Raw genomic sequence first — 23,836 nt, forward strand, 5'->3', positions numbered from 1 at the left:
AGGAATGCAGTGCAGGGTACAACAATGAAAACTCTTCCTTTAATAATTTTTGACCTGTTGCCCTTTGTTATATTTTATGCTTATTTTTTGCTGGAGAAATACTCAAATTGTGTTTCAGTTAATTATCATTTGACATTTTATAGGTAGAGATTTCATTAAAGATTTCATTAAAGGCCTTCAAATTTTTTTAGTTATTGCCCATTGTTTCTTTGAGTCATTACCCTTGACTTATATTATTTGCATAATTTTTGAAACTTCATAAATGGATAGATCTTCTTGTAGAGAAGAGAAGTGCATAAGAATAATAACTTAATTATTTTGAAGTTACTGCCCTTTATTTTTTTCAATGCTTTTTTATTGAGGTTTTAACTGAAAGATAGATGTTGGCTTGAAATTTTATTATTATTATTATTTATGTATTATTATTATTATGGCTTTGTACTTTTTTTGGATTATTCCCCTTTGATAATATAATATAAATGTCAATGTGTGCAAATGAACTATCCTCTTTACAAATAATTTTTCTGCTTAAATTGATAAAACTGAACATAATTATAGTACGCAAGTTATGCAAGAAGAAAGAATATAACATGTTTACTTAATTAACACAACAGATGATAAAGGGATCAAAACAGAATATTTAAAATTTTGCAGACATTCTCTACTACATTTTCTGGCTCTATAACAGCATTTTACATTTTTGACAGTTGATTACATGAAATAAATGTGACAATAAAAATAGATCAATGGACAATTGAGAACATGAATATAGTATTCCAGTGATTATAGGGTATTCCTACAAATTAGGGGTTGGATTTTTGATAAAAATTGATCACACAATCCTGTTTGTTTGATTAGGTTTTACGTCACATCGACACAGTATAGGTCATATCGCGACGTTCCAGCTTTACTGGTGGAGGAAGACCTCAGGTGCCCCTCCCTGCATTATTTCAGGCACGAACGGGCACCTGAGTAGAACCACCGACGTTCCGAAAGCTAGCTTGATAGGCACAATCCTGGAATAGCTGAACATCCAATTACCTAAATGTTTACTGATAGTTAAGTCTCTGCTATTTGTTATTTTATAAATATATTTACTTAATTAAAAAGTCAGTGTTTTCTGTAACAACACTGTCATTCCTGCACATGACTAAATCTAAGTTCATGTAATGTAAAGGCCCCACTATGTTTCAGAAATGCTATCTCATTTTCATTTCTCAGAAACTTTTTAATTTTTGGTATCTTGTTACAGGTTACAAAAAATACTCATCTGCCATATATATGAACTATGTTTCACTTTGTTTACTCTGTTGGTAATTGGTATAATTTGTAGTGACTTATTGTTTTGTATGGAAGTGAAAATACTACTTTGTTCACATTTTGCTACTGTTATGGCACATTACTGCATGTTCGGCCCTTCTTTCTTAAGTTGTTAAACATTTTATGTGCTCTTAATCCATTTTTAATTTATAAAAACATTATTAAACACATGTCTGACATTTTTAAAGAGTAACAAAATATGGAATCTGAGGCATAATGTGCCTTTTATAATTAATAAGCCAATGCATATGTCATATTCATAATACTTAAAAGATATGTTGACAATAAATAGATACATAATTATGCAATTAGGACAAGACCATATTGGCAAAATATAATATTCTTCAATAAAACTCACATAATAAATTTTAGTTTATTACTTTATATGTATGTATCCTTGAGCGGCCATAATTTGTTACCCTGTGCATTTTTTTATTTAGAAAAGTTGATTCACCACACATTAGTGCATACCAGCTAAGGCAGTAGCCATCTTCTGTAAAGCAGAGGTGTCCAACATGTTCCACTTCCACTTGGTACTATAGGACAGCGAAAAACAAGTAGAATTTTCCAAAGAACCTTGGCCATGGACAAGTGAAATATCTGAGCCATTAGAAAAAAATACTGTATTTCTATCCTTTTATATGTTATGAAATCTTAGTTAACTTTTTTGTATCAATAATTTCACCCCATTAGGGAATTCTTGTAGGATTAAAGGCCATTGGAAAGCAAACCTTTAGATATTTGAAGGTTATATGAAGGCAACCACTCATTGTTAAAGTAAATTTAAATATACACATTTTGTTACAATTGTAAAAGCATTTCGGCTCAATTTTTAACAATTGCACACATTGACTTTTGTGTTTAGATTTGGCTTTTCTTAGCCATGTGATATCCAAAAGAATCAGAAATTGTCCCAGAAAAAATGTTCATCTTAATCATAAAGATACAAAAAGAATGAGTTATGTTCAGATTTCATAAGCACCAAAAGGATGATAGTTCGGACATGATTCATTGCCTTAAAAAAATTGTAGAATGCAGAAATGTAGTCTGGTCTTTACAAAAGGAAATCTGTTCACATACCTCTTACTAACTTTTGTTAACACATATCTGCCAATATTTTGTGGGGTTTTTTTTATAAGCAAGTAAAGTTAAGCTGCAGATAAGCTAAAATTCTGCCCAACTTGTCTGTGGGCAAGTTGAAAAAAAATGACATTTCCACATCCCTGTATCTTGTAAGATAAAACTATGCTTATATCTGCAAAGGTTACGTTACAAATAAAGAACAAACCTCTTCGCCTTCTCATCATCTTCTTTCTTAATTTACGTGCCTCTCTTAGAACGTGGTAACAGCCCTCATCGCTATCTGTCTCCATTTCTGTTGCTGACGATCTCGACGTATCACTGTCGGACATTAGTCTTTCATTTACCTCCATCCGAAGTTTCTTGAAAAACTTTCTACACTGATACTGTTGCTGGTCAGATTTTATATTTTCCTCTTTATCAAAGCCATGTAACTTTTGACTGAATAAATCAGCAAGAATTTCAGGTTCATTCACAACTATAACAGAAGGGTCAGAGTCAGGCTGTAAAAAGAAGAAATAAGATTGTTAACTCTATCACTATGACATTCTTTACATATATCTATAATGAAAATTATATTTCATGAAGAAAACAATGAAAAACTTCGATGAAGTTTGACATTGCCGCAAATAGAACAGCAGCATTATTATCATTTTACCTATCACTGATGTAAATTACATAGATTCATTTACAATGCATTTTAATGCAATAGAACAAAATAAACAAGAGCCACAGCCTAGCAGCTCAACTTTTTCTTATTTCCAAAGTCAAGGAGGAAGAATGTTGTAGTAAAGAATACTCCTTGTAAATATAATTTTCATGTGCAACTTAAACTTTATATTTGACCTTGATGGTCAAGGTCTTTAAAGGTAACATTTACATTTGAATTAATCAAGTCACTTTTGTCATAAGTATTCTTTTTTTCCGAGAATCAAATACATAAATAAGTGACAAAGTTCTGACAAATCAAGCATTTTGATAATTTGACTTTTTTTTTTTTTTGATGGTGAAGGTCAAGGTGATATCATAACAAGTCAACAAGTCAGTTTGACCTTAAGACATTGTCTTTAAAGTTGTTGTATAAGACAATCCATTTATAAATAACAAAGTTATAGCAAATTAGCAAAATTCAATAATTTGACATTCAAGCCCATTGATGTAGAAGGATATAATCAATTTGATGTACATGAAGGTCTTGACCAAAGGATTGTTGTGTCCATGTATGAAGACATTCATACATATCATAATATTTTTGAAGTTACAGCCAATGATAGTAAAATCAAGGGAATTTTAAAAATTTGACCCTGAAGGTCAAAGTCAAGGTCGAGTTTAACCTAGTCTTTTGAAAGTCCTGCAAATCGAGTTGTAAAAGGTCTTGTAAAAAGGGTTGTAAAAGCTAAATCGTGTTTATATGAAGACAATACATTAAGAAATAAAAAATAATGTTAAAGTTTTCAGATAGCAACGGCAACAGACAACATGACTGTAACAATATCCTTCGAAATGTTGAGCTAATTAACCTTTTACTTCATATAGAGGTGTTTTGACGGCTTTTTGCCATCCCCCTTTTTAAGGCATCAAACAGTAAAAAAATGCCCTATTTAGACCCAAAACACTGTTTTTCGTTTGAGAAATGTTGTTAAAAAAAGTGATCACTTTATCGGCACCGCCCTCCATCAAAATGGTTCATCAAGGGGTTGCCAGAAGGGGGACTTGCCCCCTTCTGTTTGGACGGTTTGAAGGGGGGCGGCAGTACCCCTCATCGCCAAGAAAATTTTGGACATGTGCTAAAAATGGCCTAAGGGTAACTAGTAACCAACATCGAAAAGCCTTTTACTCTATCTCAATCCATTGAGAAGTTGCGGCACTTTGAAATTAGTTTTGATAAAAAAAAAAAATGCAAAATAATGATTTTTCGCAATTTTGAGATGTCCCCCCATTGCCATGGTAACAGGAAATTTACGATTGAGCATGCTGTTACAGAGGCTATGGTCCAGTCAACATTTGTGCCAAGTTTCATCAGTATTGAAGCATTTTTCATAGTTTCGTAGCAGTTTGAACTTGTAACAGGAGGCTTTTCAATGACAACGGCCATTTTTCACAATATGCTCATGAAGGAAAAGGTTAAATGATAAAATATATGATTTAAATAGAAATAAAATACATACAAGGTCCATGTCATCACACTCGTCTTGAAAGGGAAGTTCCCATGTCTCCTCCAGTATCTTTGATGGAATGTCATCTGTGTCTGCTGGTATAACGTCAACCATTGTCTGTAATATATACAAACACATTCATGTAGTCGGAGACAATCAGTGTTCATACAGTGCTTAGGTATAAAATACTCAAATACTTTTGGCATATAATGTCTTAGAAAGGGGTGTATTACTTGAAATTCTATTTTTATACATAGATCAGCTGGGGCACTAAACACAGAAAGATAAGAAAAAGATAATAAGAAATTTACTCAGAAATATATTGAAAATCATATTTTTGTACTATTTTATCTCAATTTTAGTGAGAAGCATTGCAACATTTTCCAATTTTGAGTCATTTTTCACAGTTAGAATTATTATTCAGGAAAAACAGAGTGGGGGATGATCTGAAATTCAGACCAGTCTTGTCAAAAAACCTCAATTATATATATACAGCAAAGCATAAAATCTCTTAACTTATGTATAAAACAGTGTAGAATGAAAATTTGAACTCAATTTAACAAATATAATTATACGTGTTTACGGGTATATAATATATACATACACATGTACAGGATCTTTCAAAAGTTACAATAAGACTTATATGAAAGTTATTAGTTTTATGAATGTGTTAAAAAGTTTCACAAAAATTATCATATATTAAGCGGTAATTTAGATCTGGTTAAGAAATGTAATTCTACTAATAATTTGTCTAAAGATGCATTCATCATTTTATGTGAGCATAATTGTAACATTTTCAAAAGTTTTATCCTGGTTAAAATAAACTTACTACTGAACATTATTGGTTCACAAACTTCTTAAAAGAAAGTAATTACAGTTCATATAAAGACTCTTAAATTAACACGGACCCTTCTAACTTGTACATGTAGTTATATCAGATATTGCTATTTTCTAGATTTTTGATGTTGTTTCATATTGTATGTATGTGTTTATAAGTAAGTAGAACATAAAATTTAACCTGCATTAACCTATGCTTGAGGCATAAATAACAACTATCAACATCGTGACCTTATTTGTCCTGCTTTCACTTTACTAGACACTTAACCGGTACACTAAAAAAACAGGCATGTTCTATACTAGTTGAGTATATGTTTTATAAATTGTTTTACACATTTTCTGAACATACTTCTGACCAAGTGACAGCATATTTCTTTAAAACAATTCTTGATGTTTTCCTCAGCCAATACTTACAGTTAAACAACAGTTATGTTGGTCAATTCCTTTTTTGAAAAGTTTTATAATATCACTGTAGAAATGCATTGTTTAGACACAGAGGTTATTTACAAATCACATGTACTTTTTATCACACTTAGAATAGAATAATATATCATAGGCTCTTAATTTATGTCCGGCTTTCAAAATATAACATGATTATTAGTCATCATCTAATTATAAATTGAAATCTTTTTTTATATTTGTTTGATATTATACGATAAGATAACCATGTTTACAGTCCGTACAATAATGTGCGATAACTTTCACAGTGATCTGCACTTCATGGTACCATTAACGATATATAACTCACTGATAAACGAAGATATATTAACCTTAATTTGGTAAAACAAAACCCCCACATGAATTACCTGTTGAGTCGAGCCATATTTTATATTTCTACTTCGCCCACATTGAATTAATGTAGAAAAAGAGAAATATGGATAAAGACGGATATTATTTTGGTTGTCCTTGAAAGATAAAGATTTAGAAATATATTTTCCAAATGTTTCAAGCGAATAAGCTCTATCTGTTATCAATGTATACAGTTGCTTTTATTTTGTAAAGATATCTCGTATGCATTTATAGTATAGCTAAATAATTAATACAGCACAGTAATATTACTTGAGGTAAAATGTGTTTAAAACTGACTGTCATTCAAAAATGTTAACATGGCAAAATTCCCTATTTGTTTGCACTTGATTCTACTTTTATTCATAATTGTTTAAGTCTGATACTTAAGAAACACTAGCTAAAACAATTAACTCTACATTACACATGATTCCATGACTCAGCACTCGGTGTATATCATATACAGATATGTACTTTTACCATATATGGTAAACAAATAGAAATCATTTTTACCTGTCTGTGACTAATTATTAAACAGGAAGGTACTAAGGATTGTCATTTAACTACATATAAAAGATTGTAAACAATTAACTACACTTAAACGTCAAAACTTTATTATGATCAATTCAAATTAGTTTAACCACTAAATTGTGCAATAATGTATGCACTATGGAGTTACACATGTATTATAAACTACAACTACTATTTATGTCATCTGATACATTAAACTATTCATGCTAAAAAAGTGTAAACATGAAATCATTATCCCTTATTTAATGAACTTGTCCTGGATAAATTTTCAATCTTGTCAAAAGTGTAAGTCATTTTTCAGGAAAATTCCAAAATAAGAACAGACTGAAAAGCTGACAGTGCAGACGGCATGATCAGACGACACTGATGCTCTGGCTGATCTTGGTCTTCTATCATTACATTGGTAGATTAAGCAACCAGCCTCCAGATTTGTGCTTATTTTTGTGAAAATAAAATATATATAGTGCTATAAAAGGCTTATGGGCATTATAATTTACTCAGTATAATATTTTGTCATATTTTTAATAAACAAAGTGTCCAGTATGATGAATATTTATATATTTTTTAAACATGTACCAACTTCTTAATATTTTACTTTAGAAATAGGACTTATTCCAGTCTGCATAATAAAAAGATATTTCTGTGGGTTTTTTTGCATGCAGCTTGATGCATTAAAGCTTTGAAAATATATTTTTAGGTCTTCATGTAGAAAATAAAAATAAATAACAAAGGGCAGTAACTCTTATTACCATTTGTAACTGTATATAATGAAATTCTGCATAGGTAAGGCTAGAAGCTGTGATACCTATTATTATATAATTGACATTGCAAAAACAGAGAGAATACAAAAATGAAATATTTTGCAAGGGTTTTATAATTTAGATATTCTTAAGATGAAATGTCAATATTTAGTTTATATGCATTCAATGTAAGTTTGAATATAGTTTATAGTGAATAATAACATAACAATATAACATTTGGATAGGCAGGCAAAATAAGATGTGTAAAAGTCAAGGTCATTACAAGAATGTATCAGTATGAATTATAAGAAGTTTGTCACCTTATCAACACTCAATAATTCCATCATTCTGTTAGTAGCTTGCAGTGTCCACAGTTCTATTTTCCATAAAGCATGATATACAAAATCAAAATAATTGCTCCGAATTCAGAGATTCCCTTCACATTAGTATGTTATATGTATGATTAACATACTCTCTGTTGTATTAAACACTTATGTTCCATAAAAATTTTCAACTTTGCAGCTCAGATTTACACTTCCTAATTGAAGAGCAATTTTTACAACATCCCCTTTGTAATAATTTTATTATCTCTATTCTATCTGGTCTGAAAAATCCAACTGTCAATTGTAAGGTAGTTAAACTTGCTATCTTTAACATAAAAAAATTGTCAAATAATTCTCTAATTTGTCACTTCATACCCATACATTACTGCTTATCAGTAAATTGCATTCAATGTATACTGTTTTATTTTCCTCAAATGCTTTATTGCATCAACTGTTATAGTATTCTTAAATCAACTTTTAGACTGATATCATATAAACGTTCAAATATGAAAGCAAATTGTAAATTATTTAGTAAAACTTCCTCTTTGGGCAGGCATAAAACTTCAATGTTTATATATTATCCATATTACACATATAAACATGAGTTTTATCTACAAATCCATACATTAAATGAAGAAAACTTATGTCATCCAGCTAATTTGCATGGCCTGAACTTGTTTTATTATTCACATAGTTCATATACTTCAACAAATTGTTGTTTCAGTTATTTCAGTATAATTTGTACACATACAACACATAGCCTCCAAGATGGCACAGTCTATCCTCTCAGCAACATTGTATATAGTTCAATCACTAGTAAAGTTCAGCATCTGATATACATGGAACCATCTAGAATTATCATATTATTTCTAATCTTCTGTAGTATAAGTTATATAACTCACGAAAACAGAAACTTGATACATGTACAAATGCTATCTGGATCATATATCTCAATAATTCTTTTTGCATGTAAGTTAAATCAATTTTTGTTAGTTTGTCACTTAATCCGAGTTAAATAGAATCATATGTAATTTCTATTCTATATGATCACAACTTTGTTTGGCAATATACATATAGATATAACTATTTTCGGAAAAGATGCTTAAGTTATCTTCACAATTCAATGTACATGATTGTAACAATATAAAATATCTTACAATCCTGATATATATACACAAAAGAAAGATGAATATTGCAATATCCTGTTAAACGTTAAGTTTCTACACTAACCCACTTGCATCACAAAAGTTAACAATAACTTATATATGTATGACCCAGCTTATTTTTTTACAAAACATTCCGTTAGGTCTATTGTAAGTCACAATAAACAATTGCATCTCAAAACAAAACTTTCCAAACAAGTGTTGGTCAGTTTTAAAGTTAAGTTTAGTAATAAGTGATTAATTGTTGAAGACATTTGACAATGGTATTGTACAAATTATCGAGACAGGAACCAGCCACTTAGAGATGATTTCCACCAAATTTGATCAAACTATGATCAGCATGTATCTAGTAGCTGTTTTCAAGCACTTATATAGGCCAGACTTATATATGTACAATGTATATAACTGATATTAAAAATATGTTAGTTTCAACATTTAAAAGATTTTTTTTCTTGTACCTTCATCAAAAATAACAATTGAGGAAAAAAATACAATCTACTGAATTAGATTTTACACAAAAAAGATAGGGAATATAATTTGGTAAATAAAATCTGCCAAATGGATACAGGGCATTACTTTTCTTAGTGCTTGATAGTAGCAAGGGCAGGAATTTTCATAGTTTATAAAGGGAAGTAATTTGGCAAAAATCAATGCTAGAGTTATGGATCTTTCTCAGTTACCTACAATTCTTACTCAGAAGCCATTTTTGAAGTTTCAACTGAATAATCTCAATAGGTAATAACATAATTATGATGCAGCAAAGCACACTGTAACCTTTGTTATGTGCATGCAAAAAAATGTGAATGCTAATTTGAAAGGATATCCTAACTATTGTATTCTGTAAAAAGGTTGAACAACAAACAGCTTAAAACAGCAACATATCTTTACAAGGAACATAAAACCAAATATCTTTCATTGCCTAGATTTTTGTTTTTATCCCATTGATCAAACAACAAGTAGTCATACACAGTAAACCCTGGACAAAAGGAAGTTTGTACAATTATGATAATACTTGAAAAGTTTCACATCTCCTGTAAACTTCCTTATATTTAAGATTTGATTATAGATATAAGACCCTTATGACCTACTTCAAGTAAACAGGATATGCCTTTGCCTTTGCACCCTTAAAGACACTAGGCTTATAATAGGAATTTTGTAATAAAGCTTTATCCCCTACTACTCCATTGCCATTACTCAATAAACTAAGAATAATAAAAATGAATGATGATGTTGCTGCTAATGATGATGATAATAATAAAATCAATGATGATTATGATGATGATGATTATTGACAATGATGATTATTGACAATGATGATGATTGATAATGATGATGGTAATATGAGAAACAAGAATACTACTGTACTGTAATACTGTACTATATAAAAAGGATCCGCGCATGATTATGATGCTTTTTCTGGTGTATGTTTAAGATAGGTGTGATGTGAATAAATTGACGAACATATGAACATCTTTGGTACTCCCAGAGTTACAACCTTAGTTATATGTATTATAGTGGGACATATCAAAACATTTGAATACCCAGGACTATGCCTCTTGTTATATTTAAACAGAGGGACATAACAGTGCCATCTGTTGTTAATCAGGTCATCTGGATTCAATTGCTGGATGGTGCAGGTTACTTTTGTTGAGCGTGATTCTACAGTCATTTGCAATGTAACTCTGCTTAGCCATAATACAGAAGTAATCAGAAGTGAGGGCAACTAGTACCGGTAAACTGCTTGACAACCTTCCCTGGAATGATGCTGTGGCTGAACTGTACTTTGGTAATTCAATGTGGCTTACTGCCATCATTGGGACAGAAAACTACCAACACCAACATCTTAACAGCATTGTCGAGGTAGCTCAGTTAGTAGAGCTTTGAACTGTGAAATTGGTGACCCGGGTTCGATTTCTGGGACTTTTAGGGTCACTTTTGTTGAGATTGATCATGAAATCCTCTCTACAGTCATTCACCCTGTACCTCTTTGCTCTGGCATGTACAGAAGTTATATCAGTTCCTTGCGAAAGACTGAAGGCACGTGTACTAGTTAACTGCTTGACAGTCTGCTCAGGAATGATGTGGCAATGATGAATTCAAAGTGGCTTACTGCCATGATCTGGATTGTAAACTACAAAAACCACCTCCAAGATCTTAACACATGGATACATGTATTATGCCCCTTGGTAGATAAAAAGGGAAAATTAAAAAGGACAAAAATGCTTCTTTTGTATTGTGTTGCGAGAATTTCAAAAGGATAAATGCAATCATTTATGTTCTTTCTGACATAAAAGAGTTGTGTCCATGCAATTATGCTGGTTTATCTCCAATGTTAGATAAAAAGATCAGTTTGGTATTATATTAGTCTAGATCACTTCTTCAATAATTGATCTATTGTTATTTATTTTTAAAAAGAAGACATTACTAATAATTTAAAATACCCTTCTCCAAAATATTGATTTAGCAGTGTAATTTAATAAAAGCCCATCTCACACAAGTGACCCCAACCCCTATCCACCCACTTACTTATGATTTACTCTTACACTACAGATGGATCAAAGGTTAAATGTAACAACCCCAACCAACCAAGTATACATTACATCTTGACTTGTCTGTCTACTTCATTGATGCATGCTTTGATAGATAACACGGTTCAATAGATACATGTTAGAAGAATTAAAAACATAAAACTTTACAAGGAACTAAAACTTTATGGATGGAAGGACCCTCATTATGCATAGAATACATGCATGATGTATGCAATCAATCATCTTAATGCCACCATAATGGCAGTATATACACTGATATCTATATCATTATTGAATTATTAAATAATACTTCTTCCAGAACTGCTTTATTATAATTTAGGTGTTTAAAACCGTCTATCAAAATTTACCGTATGTTCTCTCATCTGGTTCTCTATAGAAGCAATTTTTTTTAAATAACACGCCCCTTTAACAATGTTTATACAACAAAGATTATATATTCATCTCAATCATTCTGTAAATAATATAAAATAGCATTTAAAAATGGCTGTTTCTTTATATCATACAAGATGTACTTGAAAATAATATGTAAGATTAAATGTTAACATATTATAAATGAGAAAAAAATGTTTAATTTGAAGATGATAGCTCTAGTTTATGATAGGTTAACCGTTATAGCAGACTGTCTGTCAAATCAGTCAGAAAAACAATCTCTTAATAACTTTTGACTAAGTTTACTAATTATAGGTTTATTGGTTATAAACAAATAAAGTGATTTAAGCTGGTGTTAGTCACTAACAATTGACTAAAATCACCTATAATTTGTCATAATATATTGCATAAAAACTCTTTTCTGTCAGTAATTGGAGGTCGAAAAACTGTGATAAAAATAGTAAGTGCTGTCATAATAATCTACATGTGTATTATGTCAAGTGTGACTATATTTAAAAATATCTCAAACATTTTATACATTTTTGTAAAGTTTAATATTTTTAAACTTTGCTCACCCTCATCTAGTGGCATGTACCTTAATTTAAATGTGAAGGTGTATTTACAAATTTAAAGGTGAAAATAAACTTACCTGCTTAGTTTGACTAAAGTACATTTTCCCTAATATATTCACAACAAATAAGGTATCTCAGCACACATAAGGTTTAACACTATAGAGTATCAATTAAATACATCCTATTTCATGCATCATCCTTACGTTAAATATTTGCTTAAAGTTTAAATCCAAGAGAAATTCAAAGGTCTTACAAAACTTTGACAGCAAATAGATGCTAAATGCATATTTGTACAATTTACTATGTTATATATATGATCCATATTGAAAAACAAACGTGCATGTATAAATATGATAAAAATAGCCGTATTTGGGGTATTGACATGGTTCATGGGTAAGTATGTTTATTATAGGAACATGATTCAGTGGTTCATGACAAAAATATCATGTCTTGGGTGTTAGTTATATATATCACCTTACATCAGATAGGTTAACTGCTTACATCACTTCAGTAAAACTTCTGTCCTAAATTTTTCTGTTTTTAGCCACAAATATGAAAAATTACAGGACATTGTCTGTATTAAGACACTGCACAATAAGTTAAATAGTATTTCTACCAGTGAAAAATATAATGTTACCACAGAAATTATGATATTTCTTGATGTAATTTATCATTCATTGTGTATGAAGTTTAATAAGGTTGACTAAAAATAGATGTGAAAAATATCAGGAGACATAACTTTCTGGACCATATGAGTTTGTTTTCTGTGATGATTTTGACGTCAACAATATAATATTAATGTCATTTGTCCTTGCTCACTGTTTGAAATAGTTGGCAAAAAATATTTGCAAAAAAAAACAACAACAACATACATAAAAATACAGAACAGATTGTATAAAGGCAAATGATAATGTCTGATGAACCTTGATTAAGGATAATTAAACATGTATCTTTTCTTCTCTTTTGTGTTATCCTTACTATATTAAGTTGATGACATACATTAATGAGGCCTTACTATTGTATTCTTTATTTTGTTGTTCTATATGTTTTAATATATTGCCATGTTTTGTCTTACATAATTTAGTGAAATAAATCTATCTAAAAGTCAATAGCTCAGACATTAATGTCCAAATCAAATTCGAAACAATCAATTGTTTCAATAAGTTACAGCACTACATATTCATTATACAATTTGCCAATATAAGGCCCTAACCAAAGCAAAATTTAAGCTTTATGTTACTTGCATTAATATCATGATAATCTTGTGTCAAGCTAACAAATTGCTTAAAAAACTGCCATGTACGTGAAAATGTTTGGAACATGATTGTATACTAGCACTGATGTATAATACATCATATCAACTCTTGCCCTGCTGGGATCAAAATAGATTTACCAACACCAATAGGGCCAGGCCAGCCAGAACATTCATGAAGTCTAACCAGGCTCTATACTGCTCACCGGCCAGGCAAGCCTGAACATCCATGGAGTCTGACCAGGCTGTATTCTGCTGGCTGCAGATTAGTGTTTTATTTTCACCACAAACATTTTTAATGGACAATTTGACAATGAAAGCTGGACAAGAAATTCAGAAAATTATTGTAAATTTAACAATGTTTTCCTATGAAGAAAATTACATTTACCAAAATTCCTTTCACTTGAGCAGGGAGACAAAAGCGGAAGCACTAATTTTAAATATAACAGTCATTTTAGTTTTCTAACAATATTATGATACCATATACATACTTTAATTTACAACAAGCATCACTATTGGAATGAAGCAGCAATAAATTTCACACAAGTTATGCATGAAAGGCCAGGAGTCAAATGAAAATTTTATTGTACTCATTACTCAAAAAAACCAAATATGTTTTTTAATAAATCAAGTCATGCATTAAATCAACTGGTTAAATAGTCTTTATATCTTATTTTAGATTTTACAGTTGCAGTTGAAGACCTGTAGGATGAGTAGCTGCTACAGGCTACAGGTTTCTACTCACCCCGCAGAACATTCACAAGCTGACTATCCCTGAATACATGATTAACCTCGATATTATGGAAAAAATTGAAACAATGAAAATGATAACACAAATTTATGAAACTTTGCTTGTATAAATTATGATTGTCTTTTCAAAAAAGAAACCAGTACCATATTTTAGCATCACAGACTTCTTTCATACTGAATCAAGCTATACACATTTCATTGGATGAAAATGTTAGTTCAAATTGACCAATATTATTTTGAATTAAATAATGATTAATGTCAATAATATTGAATAAGATAATGTTAAATGTATTGAATATTGATTAATAATTATACATGTAGATCATTATATTGAATAAAGTCCTAAAATTGGCCTGAATAAGATATCAAAATCAATTCTGCAAAATATTCAACTTTCAAGAGTGTGTCTATAGTTTTACAGCTTCCTACACAATTGAACTAAAATTAATTCTGTTTAAAACAATTCTGCATTAATGAGACACTTGAGTAACATAAGCAGGTTTTCTAAATAATCTTACATATCATGTATCTACTATAATTGATGTCTGGTGTTACAGTACTAAGAATAAACCACAATTGTGAACAGAAAACTACGGTGGCACAATGGTGACATGTTTGTGTTATTATTTATCTCATGCGCCTGAGATTTTATATCATGGCCACAAGTTATGAGATTTTATATCATGGGCACAATTACTGAGTCGTGCACACAAGATAATAGTGGTGGGCACGAGATAATTAAGGGGTGCGTATGAGATACTACGTACTGGCAACAAGTTACTAAGTCATGGCCTTGAGTTACTAAGTCGTGGACACAAGATACTATGTCGTCGCCATGAGTTACTAAGTTGTGGCCTCAAGTTACTGGCCTCAAGTTACTAAGTGGTGCACAGGAGATACTATGTTGTGGCCACAAGTTACTCAGTGGTGCAAAAGAGATAATTAAGTGGTGCACATGATATACTATCTTGTGGCCATGAGTTACTCAGTGATGCGCATGAGATAATTAAGTGGTGTGCACAAGATACTATGTCATGACCACAAGTTACTAAGTCATGCGCACAAGATAATTTAGACGTAGGCACTAGTTACTATATGGTGCACACAAGATAACTTAGTGGTGCACATGAGATACCATGTTTTGGGCACGAGTTATTAAGTCATGCACACAAGATAATTAAGTGGCGTGCACGAAATACTATGTCATGGCCACAAGTTACTAAGCCTTGCACACAATATAATTAAGTGGTGCGCATGACTTAGTAATTCATGGCCACGGCATAGTATCTCGTGTACACAAGATAAATAAAAACACACAAATGTCACCTCTGTGCCACTGTAGAAAACACTTGACCTGCATTTTGTTGTAATATCACATTATATCAATTGTTATTTAAATACAACAAACACAATAGCCAATTCTAATGTATCTTAAAAACTTTTAAGGGTCTTGAAAATTGTAATTATAAACAAAAAGTTACAAAACTTTATCAAGCAAAACAGAAGAACAACAAAGATGTTATGTGTATGTGAAGCAACAAGAAATTGTTACAAATTGGCATTCAAATAATTATACTACCAAGAAACACAAATGTTTCAAAATATTTCAAATCAAGGGTCAAATCACTCAAGTGCTTGAAGTTATTTCACTAGTTGTGATATCCGGTAGGAGATATCTTGTCAACATATTTCACCACAGTTAGCTCAACAATTAAAGCTACCTGGTCATCAGTTGACATGGTAACAAGTTACTGATTACTGATAAATTATTATGCTTATAGCAAACATTACAAAGTTCATCATAGATTTTGTTGCTAGTTCAATTTTTCAAAGTATTTAGCACACAATCATGCAAAGTGAGTAAACTTGGTGAAGATCAGTCAAAGCTATAGGCTTCTCAGATAGCAAATCTGATGACATGTATTGCAATTTTTTTTCGTAATTTATGCCTCACCCTACAGGAACAGAAGCCATTGCCATCAGTATAGAGCCAGGGTCTGAGGTTATAAAGACATTTTTTAAACTCTAATTCAGATCTCTGGTATTTGAATGGTCATAGAAAGAGGCACAGAATGTACACTGACTAATGAAAATCCTGAGATTTTACAACCTTGGGCCCTATAGCTAGCCTGCACTATCTAACAAGGCTCTATACTAAAGGTAGCTAAAGTTGGTACTAAAATCCTTTAAGAGAAAAGGAGTGCTACAAATTCAAAGCAGGGCAAATCTATTACTCAAATTTCAGTAGGTTATGGATAAAATCTCTTGCTGGTTATGCATTATGGCTTATGAATATGATGTAACAAAGTTTTGGTAAATTTTTCTCAATTGTTATTTAATTTACTAAGGTAGCATCAATTATTCTTTCCTTTTCATCAAGCTGCAATGCAGTATCAGCATAAGCTAAGAAATAGACTATGATGAGTAAAAAGGCAATCAGATGCTTGCGTTCTCTACCAAAATTTTACTTGATCTATAGTTGAATCAGTCATGCAAAAAGTAAAAAAAAAACTATTACAAAGTTTACACCCATAATTCAACAAGAACGAAAGATTAACATTTTTTCTCTTGTGTCAAAATAACCATAATTTTCCCCTGTCTTCATCTTTACTTCACAACAATATAGGAAGATATCATTAAGTAGGTATCATATATCACACTGGCTCAGGAATGTAGTCAATAACACTTACATATATAGTACACTGTTATATGTATATAGTAATATACTCTACAATACTGGTGCAGTTATATATTATTAATAACACTACAATCTTCATTCAATTTAACTTTTAACCTGCTCATTTTGTATATAAGTGGACTTGCCCTGCTTTGTATTTGGAACAGTCCATTCAAAATTGAAGGGATTTCAACATCAAAAATATGGTCAGACTGCACTAATGTACAAGCTAGCCTCACTTATTTCAACACATGTAACTTTCCAGAACATCAACAAACTTAGGGATTCAATTTTCGCATAATGTGCAGTAAACAGGCAAGATATGAAAGAATTTCTGGTCTCCTAACATACAAACATCAAAAGAAAATGGCAATTTCATAGTTAACATAATATCAATGGATAACAAAAACACTTAAAATATAAAATACATTAGTCATTTACAATAAACCAATATTATATAAAGTATTCATCAATATATACATATGTATAATGTTTACATAATTTATGCTCTGCTTACTAACATGGCCTTGTGGGCATTATATTTGGTAAAAACTGTGAAACATACACAAATGCTGCAGAAACTACTCAAGTACAACATCTATGTAATAGAAAGAGCACCGAATAACGAGGCTATCTGATTTGTACGAGGGGGCGTAGCCCCCGAGTATTAATCAGATTGCCGAGTGTTTTGGTGTTCTTTCTCTTTTGTATCATAGTCAAACATAAAAGCACGTTCCCTGTTGTCACAATATGAAACCCCGGCAAAAATGAACCAATGAACAAACATCTGAATATGACATTTCTGTCGCTTTCCCTTTCTCTGCCGTCACAATATGTAAACCCCAGCAAAAATGAGCCAATCAATGGGCATGCTCTGGAGTGCGGGTAACTAATACCTGCACTCCAGTTACCGCACTGTGCATGTATATGTATACGATTTAACCCTGAAACATTTTCAACAGAAAGGCCTCCAAACTATGATACAATTATATATTATAAGTTATAAGTGTTCATTAACACATAAAAATGTGACATGATATAATATGGTTATAACATACCAACATTTTTAAATATTGAAGCAGTTCAGTTGGTGTAAAAAAGCAATGGCACACATGCAGTAGCCAAAGTTTGTTTAATCAAATTATCTTATAATGTCCCAATGATGGCCAGAGAGGACTGAAACTGGTTGATAATAAAAGCAAAACTCTTAGTCTTACTCCAGTGTTAGATATGTTTCTATCTCTATCAACTCTAAAGCTTTGTTTTAAGATATAATACTATAACTAGAAGCAACAATAAAAGCAATAGGGAATGGTAAGCCAATTCCCTGATCATTCCTACATTAACATAAAGGAGACACTTATTAGAGCAATACCTTGTCCCACTGTAGGGTCAGAACATCTAGTAAAAATAGTCAAATTTCTTCTGGAAAGGACTCAAGAGCTTTGAGTATCACAAAAATAAACAAATGAAAATTGCAGACTCAGATTCTGTTCTTGAGCAATAATGTAGAAAGTGCATCTGGCTGTCTCAAAATGGCAAAGGTATGGTAGTTGCCTGGAGAAAAGCATTCAAGTCCTGGCAATTATATGCTCATACATAATTTAAGTACTGTCCACATTGGTCCTTAACCAAAGTTTTTAAGAAAAATTTCAAACAGTTTCTATCACCTATGTAAAAAAGATAATATTAGAAGAAAATTTTTAAAAATCAGAATGACTTACCTGATAACATGATACTATTTATTTTTTATTTGCCTTAGTATACTTGTCTTTATATCTTAACAAATTCTGTCACATACAAAATTAGCATCAACTGATACTTGGTTACATGCAAAATACATATGTATATAGATATATAAAAAAACTTTGGTTAAATAATATATACTAACCACTTTGTGTAAGTTATCACACACTGAGATAACTCTGCCAAATCTTTCACTTGCACTTGACTTGCACTCCAGGATAAAATTTTGGAAGGTGGTCTTGTTCTGTTAAATCCTTATAATGCTCACTTTCAGAAATTAACAAATTATGAAGGTGTTTTTAGTGGTCTACAATGTATATATACACACATATATATAGCTAAATCAATGATACCTATATATTATGTAACACATAACCAGAGTGTCAACTTGTACTACGACTACTACATCCAACATCAAGTGTGGTTATATGTGAAGTCACTTCAAACTATTATGCAGTATTTACAACATATACATTGTATCATATCCTGTTAAAATCCTTTCTTTTCTTGAATGTTCAAGTCTGTGTACAGATAGATTTACTTGCCCCTTGTTGACACACACATAGAATTTATGACTGAATATTTTTATCTTCAAATATAGTTGTCTCCTTTTTGAAATATGACATATATATTAACAAAACCTTCAAACAAACTTAGATTTCACAGTAAATATAGATCACTTTATACTTTCTGGCATAAATCAGGTCTGTATTACTGGTAGTTAGTCTTGTACAGCATTTCAGTTATCTGAAAAAGAACAGAATTATTTATTTATTTCCAGAGATAATTGTTATAACATTTTATATATACCATCATAAATTATGTTGTCCAATTTGTATACATTGATACTATAGTATGATCTATTTCTGTCAATGACACTAGTTTGATCTATTCCATGTACATGTATACAATAAATAGTGTAAAAGTAATATAAATAACATTACTACATTGTAATGGTAATACAAAAACCATTACTACATTGTAATGGTATAATACAAAAATCATTACTACATTGTAATGGTATAATACAAAAATCATTACTACATTGTAATGGTATAATACAAAAACCATTACTACATTGTAATGGTATAATACAAAAATCATTACTACATTGTAATGGTATAATGCAAAAACCATTACTACTGTAGTTGTAATATAAATAACATTACTACACTGTAATGGTAATATAAATAACATAACTACACTGTAATGGTAATATAAATAACATTACTACACTGTAATGGTAATATAAATAACATTACTACACTGTAATGGTAATATAAATAACATTACTACACTGTATTACTACACCGTTACAATAATACAAATAACATTGCTACACTGCATCTGTAATACAAATAACATTATATGTATATTATAGACATGTAATATACTGGTGACATTGGCATATTAGCAGTCTCAAATTTTTAAATACAATGTCAAATGATGTATAATTGTACATCAGCTGCTTGTTACAATAAATATCAACACTTACATTTAAAATAATGTATACTTACATTTGATCTGAAATATCATGTACAGCTGATGGTTCTACAGTGACTGTCAAAGTCTGAAAATACACAAAGAACTGGCTAATATAGGCATTAATTGATGATTTTTTCATTGCTTAATTTCTAACTCTGGCAGGTTCTAAAATGATAGGAACAAACAAATGAGGTGGCCATCTAAAGATGCTACACACAGTGAGAGAAAAGACCAATTAATAGGTTCACTTGAAAAATTATTTAACCATGCCCATGTCATATACCTTAAATGGACAAACCATTAATTATTGTTGGGAAACATTTTAAAATATAGCAAACAGTGCAGACCAAGATCTTGTGGCACAGCCATACAATGTGCACTGCTCCTTATCTGGTGAGCTAGTATCACTATATATATTGCAATTTTCCTAACAAATGATGAATGATTTATTCCAATTTGAAAGATGAGCAAGTCCATGTAATGTATTTAATTTAGTATGATAAAAGTTAAGAGGCCAAAAAACAGTTACAGTGCAATGTTTTATTTTTACTGATCATTTTTGACAATATATATTGTCCTTACTCTCCTTGTATTATTGCTCACTTTAGACATAAGTTTTAATGTCATAAACATTCTACATTTAATAACATTAGATTGTTTATTCAATACATTAAAGCATGACGCTTTACCTTTATTCTGGGCTCTTTTAATTAACACTCTAGATTTCTATCTCTTTTCACCAACCATCAAATCCTACAATAAATTATTCACATCAACTTATTTGCAACCATTTGCAAATGGTTGTAATATTTACAATGTACTAATATTACATTTTCTCACAGCCTTGAGTGAAGCACCTTGAGTGTTGACCCATAAAGATCAAATGTAGGACTATCTTTTATACAAGATTTAACTAAATTGGGTAAATAACTCTTAAACTTGAAACATCAAATCTCTGTCATAACGCTTGAATGAGTAAATTTTCAACCCACACTTTTTATTTTGACTTCATAGTCTATGCTAAATTTTTTGTTTGCATTTTACTTGTATGCGAGATAAAAGCAATTTCATATGAAATTCTTTGTCACTGAAAAAGGCTTTTCCTAAACATAAACTTATTGATGGCAAATGATGCAAATAAAGTTATAATATACCAATAATTTAAACCAGACTCATAATTATCAAAATTCTCCTTATGCAATAAAAAGTATCTAAAATGCATCACGATTAAAATGTTCTTCAGTACCTTAAACATTGTTTCTGACCTGAGCAACATCTGAATAAAATGATCTTGATTTGAATGTTGAAAAACAATAAGTTTAATAATAACTTTACTTTTCATCATGTGTTAAGATTGTTCTTTAACAGAATTATGTTATTTTCGAATTAAAATGATGCTATCTCCATCTTTGTACATTTTATTATAAACATTACAAGTCAGTATGCATGATAAAGATCATGATATTGTCACTTTGTGCTCAAATGCAGGTAAACATTTGTTGACTCAGCAAAAAAAATGCATTTCTTTTGACAGGTAGATTTCCAACATTTTGACATTACTGTAGAAAGAAATGTAAAGGTTTAACCACAAAAAAGCAAATGACCTTCAACACCATCTCATTGAAATTAAAAAATTATGAGACCTTATTTGACTGTAAAGTAGAAATTTTTGTGTAGGATAATATTATATTACTCTAGGTGTATACAGTGTTATTACATACCTGTCATATTTCTACATTTAAGGGATTTACCTTGAAAAGTGTGTCATATACATCTATTTATCAGTAAAGTAAACAAGACCAGTTTGACTGGGTGGTTTTTACAACTCTATATCATAAATGTATAAACATTTATCAAAACAGATATCAGTATAACAATTGGATGGCAGCATTTGTTTGATAATGAACAAATAGGTGCAAGTTTTTGTCAACAGACAAATGGCTGATAAAGTATCATATACAGTGAGATAATTTAACTAGCTTTACAGGAATTTCAATTTTTGGGGCAAAGTTGAGCAAATATTTTATCTGTGCATCAGTCTGTGCAGTAATATAACATTCCTACAGAATGTATCTATATAATGTATATGTATGTGAAACATTTAAATAAAGAATATCATTTATGTCATATAAATATGTTTCCAATCATAATGTATAATATCTTTGGCTGAGTATAAAACATTTTTAAATGTTAGAAGTCATTTCTGAGAGCAAAGAATTATGTTTATATCATATCTAACTAAGTCTTATAGAGGATTCTTTATACCATAATTTGATAAAAATAAATAAAAACAAATGAAGCAGCTTAAGATAGTGCCAAAACATAAATGGATTCTAGTAAATACTTTATGAATGCACTTTATATGATGATGATCATGAATCATGATTCCCTCAAATGTCTAGCTTTATGTCTGTTATTTAACATGCATTTCTGCAATTGGTAAATGTCCTTGAAATGAATAGTTCTGAAACTTGTTATTAAGTTCTGACCTACAATTGAGTGGGAATGACCTAAAAATAATGATCTGACTGCTAATAGCAAGTTTCAAATTTACAAAAGGAATCTGAATCAGTCATTCACACCAAACCTCTTATCTATTAAGATATCTATTATAACTGCTGAAATATTAAACTGTACTTATGTCTTGTAACATTTGCTCAAGTCTTGAGAAAAATCCACATAAAATAAAAAATCCACTTTTAAATGACCAGACAATTGATCAAAGTTCAATGACAGGTAAACTCTGTATAATTATGTAAATAGAAAATTCTCAAGAAAAACTGTAAGTTTACAATTATTGTGAAAGTAACATTTTACCTCTAAAAGTTTTTTCACATCAAGGTATCTGCCTCATTTAAAGGTTTCAGAAAGGTTGTAAGTTAAATGAAAAATATTTGTATAGTCTGTCAGTCAGCATAGAGTGGGTTAATTTAGGTACATGGTCCAGACGGACTTTAACCTTTTGCATTGTAATAAAATGTTACTGACATATCCATCTCTATTCTTCACGGAGTTCATGCAAAAATTGTTGTAATAAGTCTCACTAAATGATCTGTTATTATGTTCCTTAATTTCATATTGTATTGTTGTAAAATAAGACCTGCTTCAATTTCTTGCACAATATGAAATTTCTAGTTGTCAAAAACTGTAAGAACAGCTCAAATACTCACTTTAAAACAAAACTTATAACCACTTCCTTACTAAAACAGGTTGCCAGTTCTTTCAGTTTCAGTAATATAAAGTTAAATGCTTATATCAGTAGTATAAGTTGTGCTTGAAGTCTTTAATGACTGGCAGCTAAACAATCTATACAGATGATTTAGCACACTATAATCATTTATCTGTTGTAAATATTTCATTGATATTGATCAATCATTTATATACAAGAACAGATAAGATGTATATTTTTATATTTGTCATGTAAGTAATGTGACAGTAATGAATAGATCTATTCAATTTTGAAGTACCTTGAGAGCTTTCCAACATAATGTCAAACTTGA

The 23,836-nt window shown here is 30.6% G+C and overlaps 1 protein-coding gene across 4 annotated transcripts in view; it reads right to left on the reverse strand.

Annotated features, from left to right (window-relative positions):
- Positions 1-23,836, reverse strand: part of LOC132715373 (ETS-related transcription factor Elf-3-like) — an 89,375-nt gene that overhangs the window by 59,850 nt on the left and 5,689 nt on the right. The window contains exons 2-5 of one of the 4 annotated variants that reach the window (XM_060698369.1): positions 20,369-20,421; positions 18,997-19,598; positions 4,569-4,673; positions 2,609-2,903 (exon numbers count right to left, since the gene is read on the reverse strand). In XM_060698369.1, the coding sequence (XP_060554352.1) occupies positions 2,609-2,903; positions 4,569-4,670 (397 nt within the window). In that variant the 5' untranslated portion in view covers positions 4,671-4,673; positions 18,997-19,598; positions 20,369-20,421. Of the gene's footprint in view, positions 1-2,608; positions 2,904-4,568; positions 4,674-5,807; positions 5,952-7,770; positions 8,627-12,503; positions 12,652-18,996; positions 19,599-20,368; positions 20,422-23,836 lie in introns of those variants that run through there. The other 3 variants (XM_060698367.1, XM_060698366.1, XM_060698365.1) reach the window with 3 other exon arrangements.

Source organism: Ruditapes philippinarum, unplaced genomic scaffold, assembly GCF_026571515.1.
Source record: "Ruditapes philippinarum isolate M1 unplaced genomic scaffold, ASM2657151v2 ctg548_1_1_1_1, whole genome shotgun sequence".
Classification (NCBI taxonomy): Eukaryota; Metazoa; Mollusca; class Bivalvia; order Venerida; family Veneridae; genus Ruditapes; species Ruditapes philippinarum.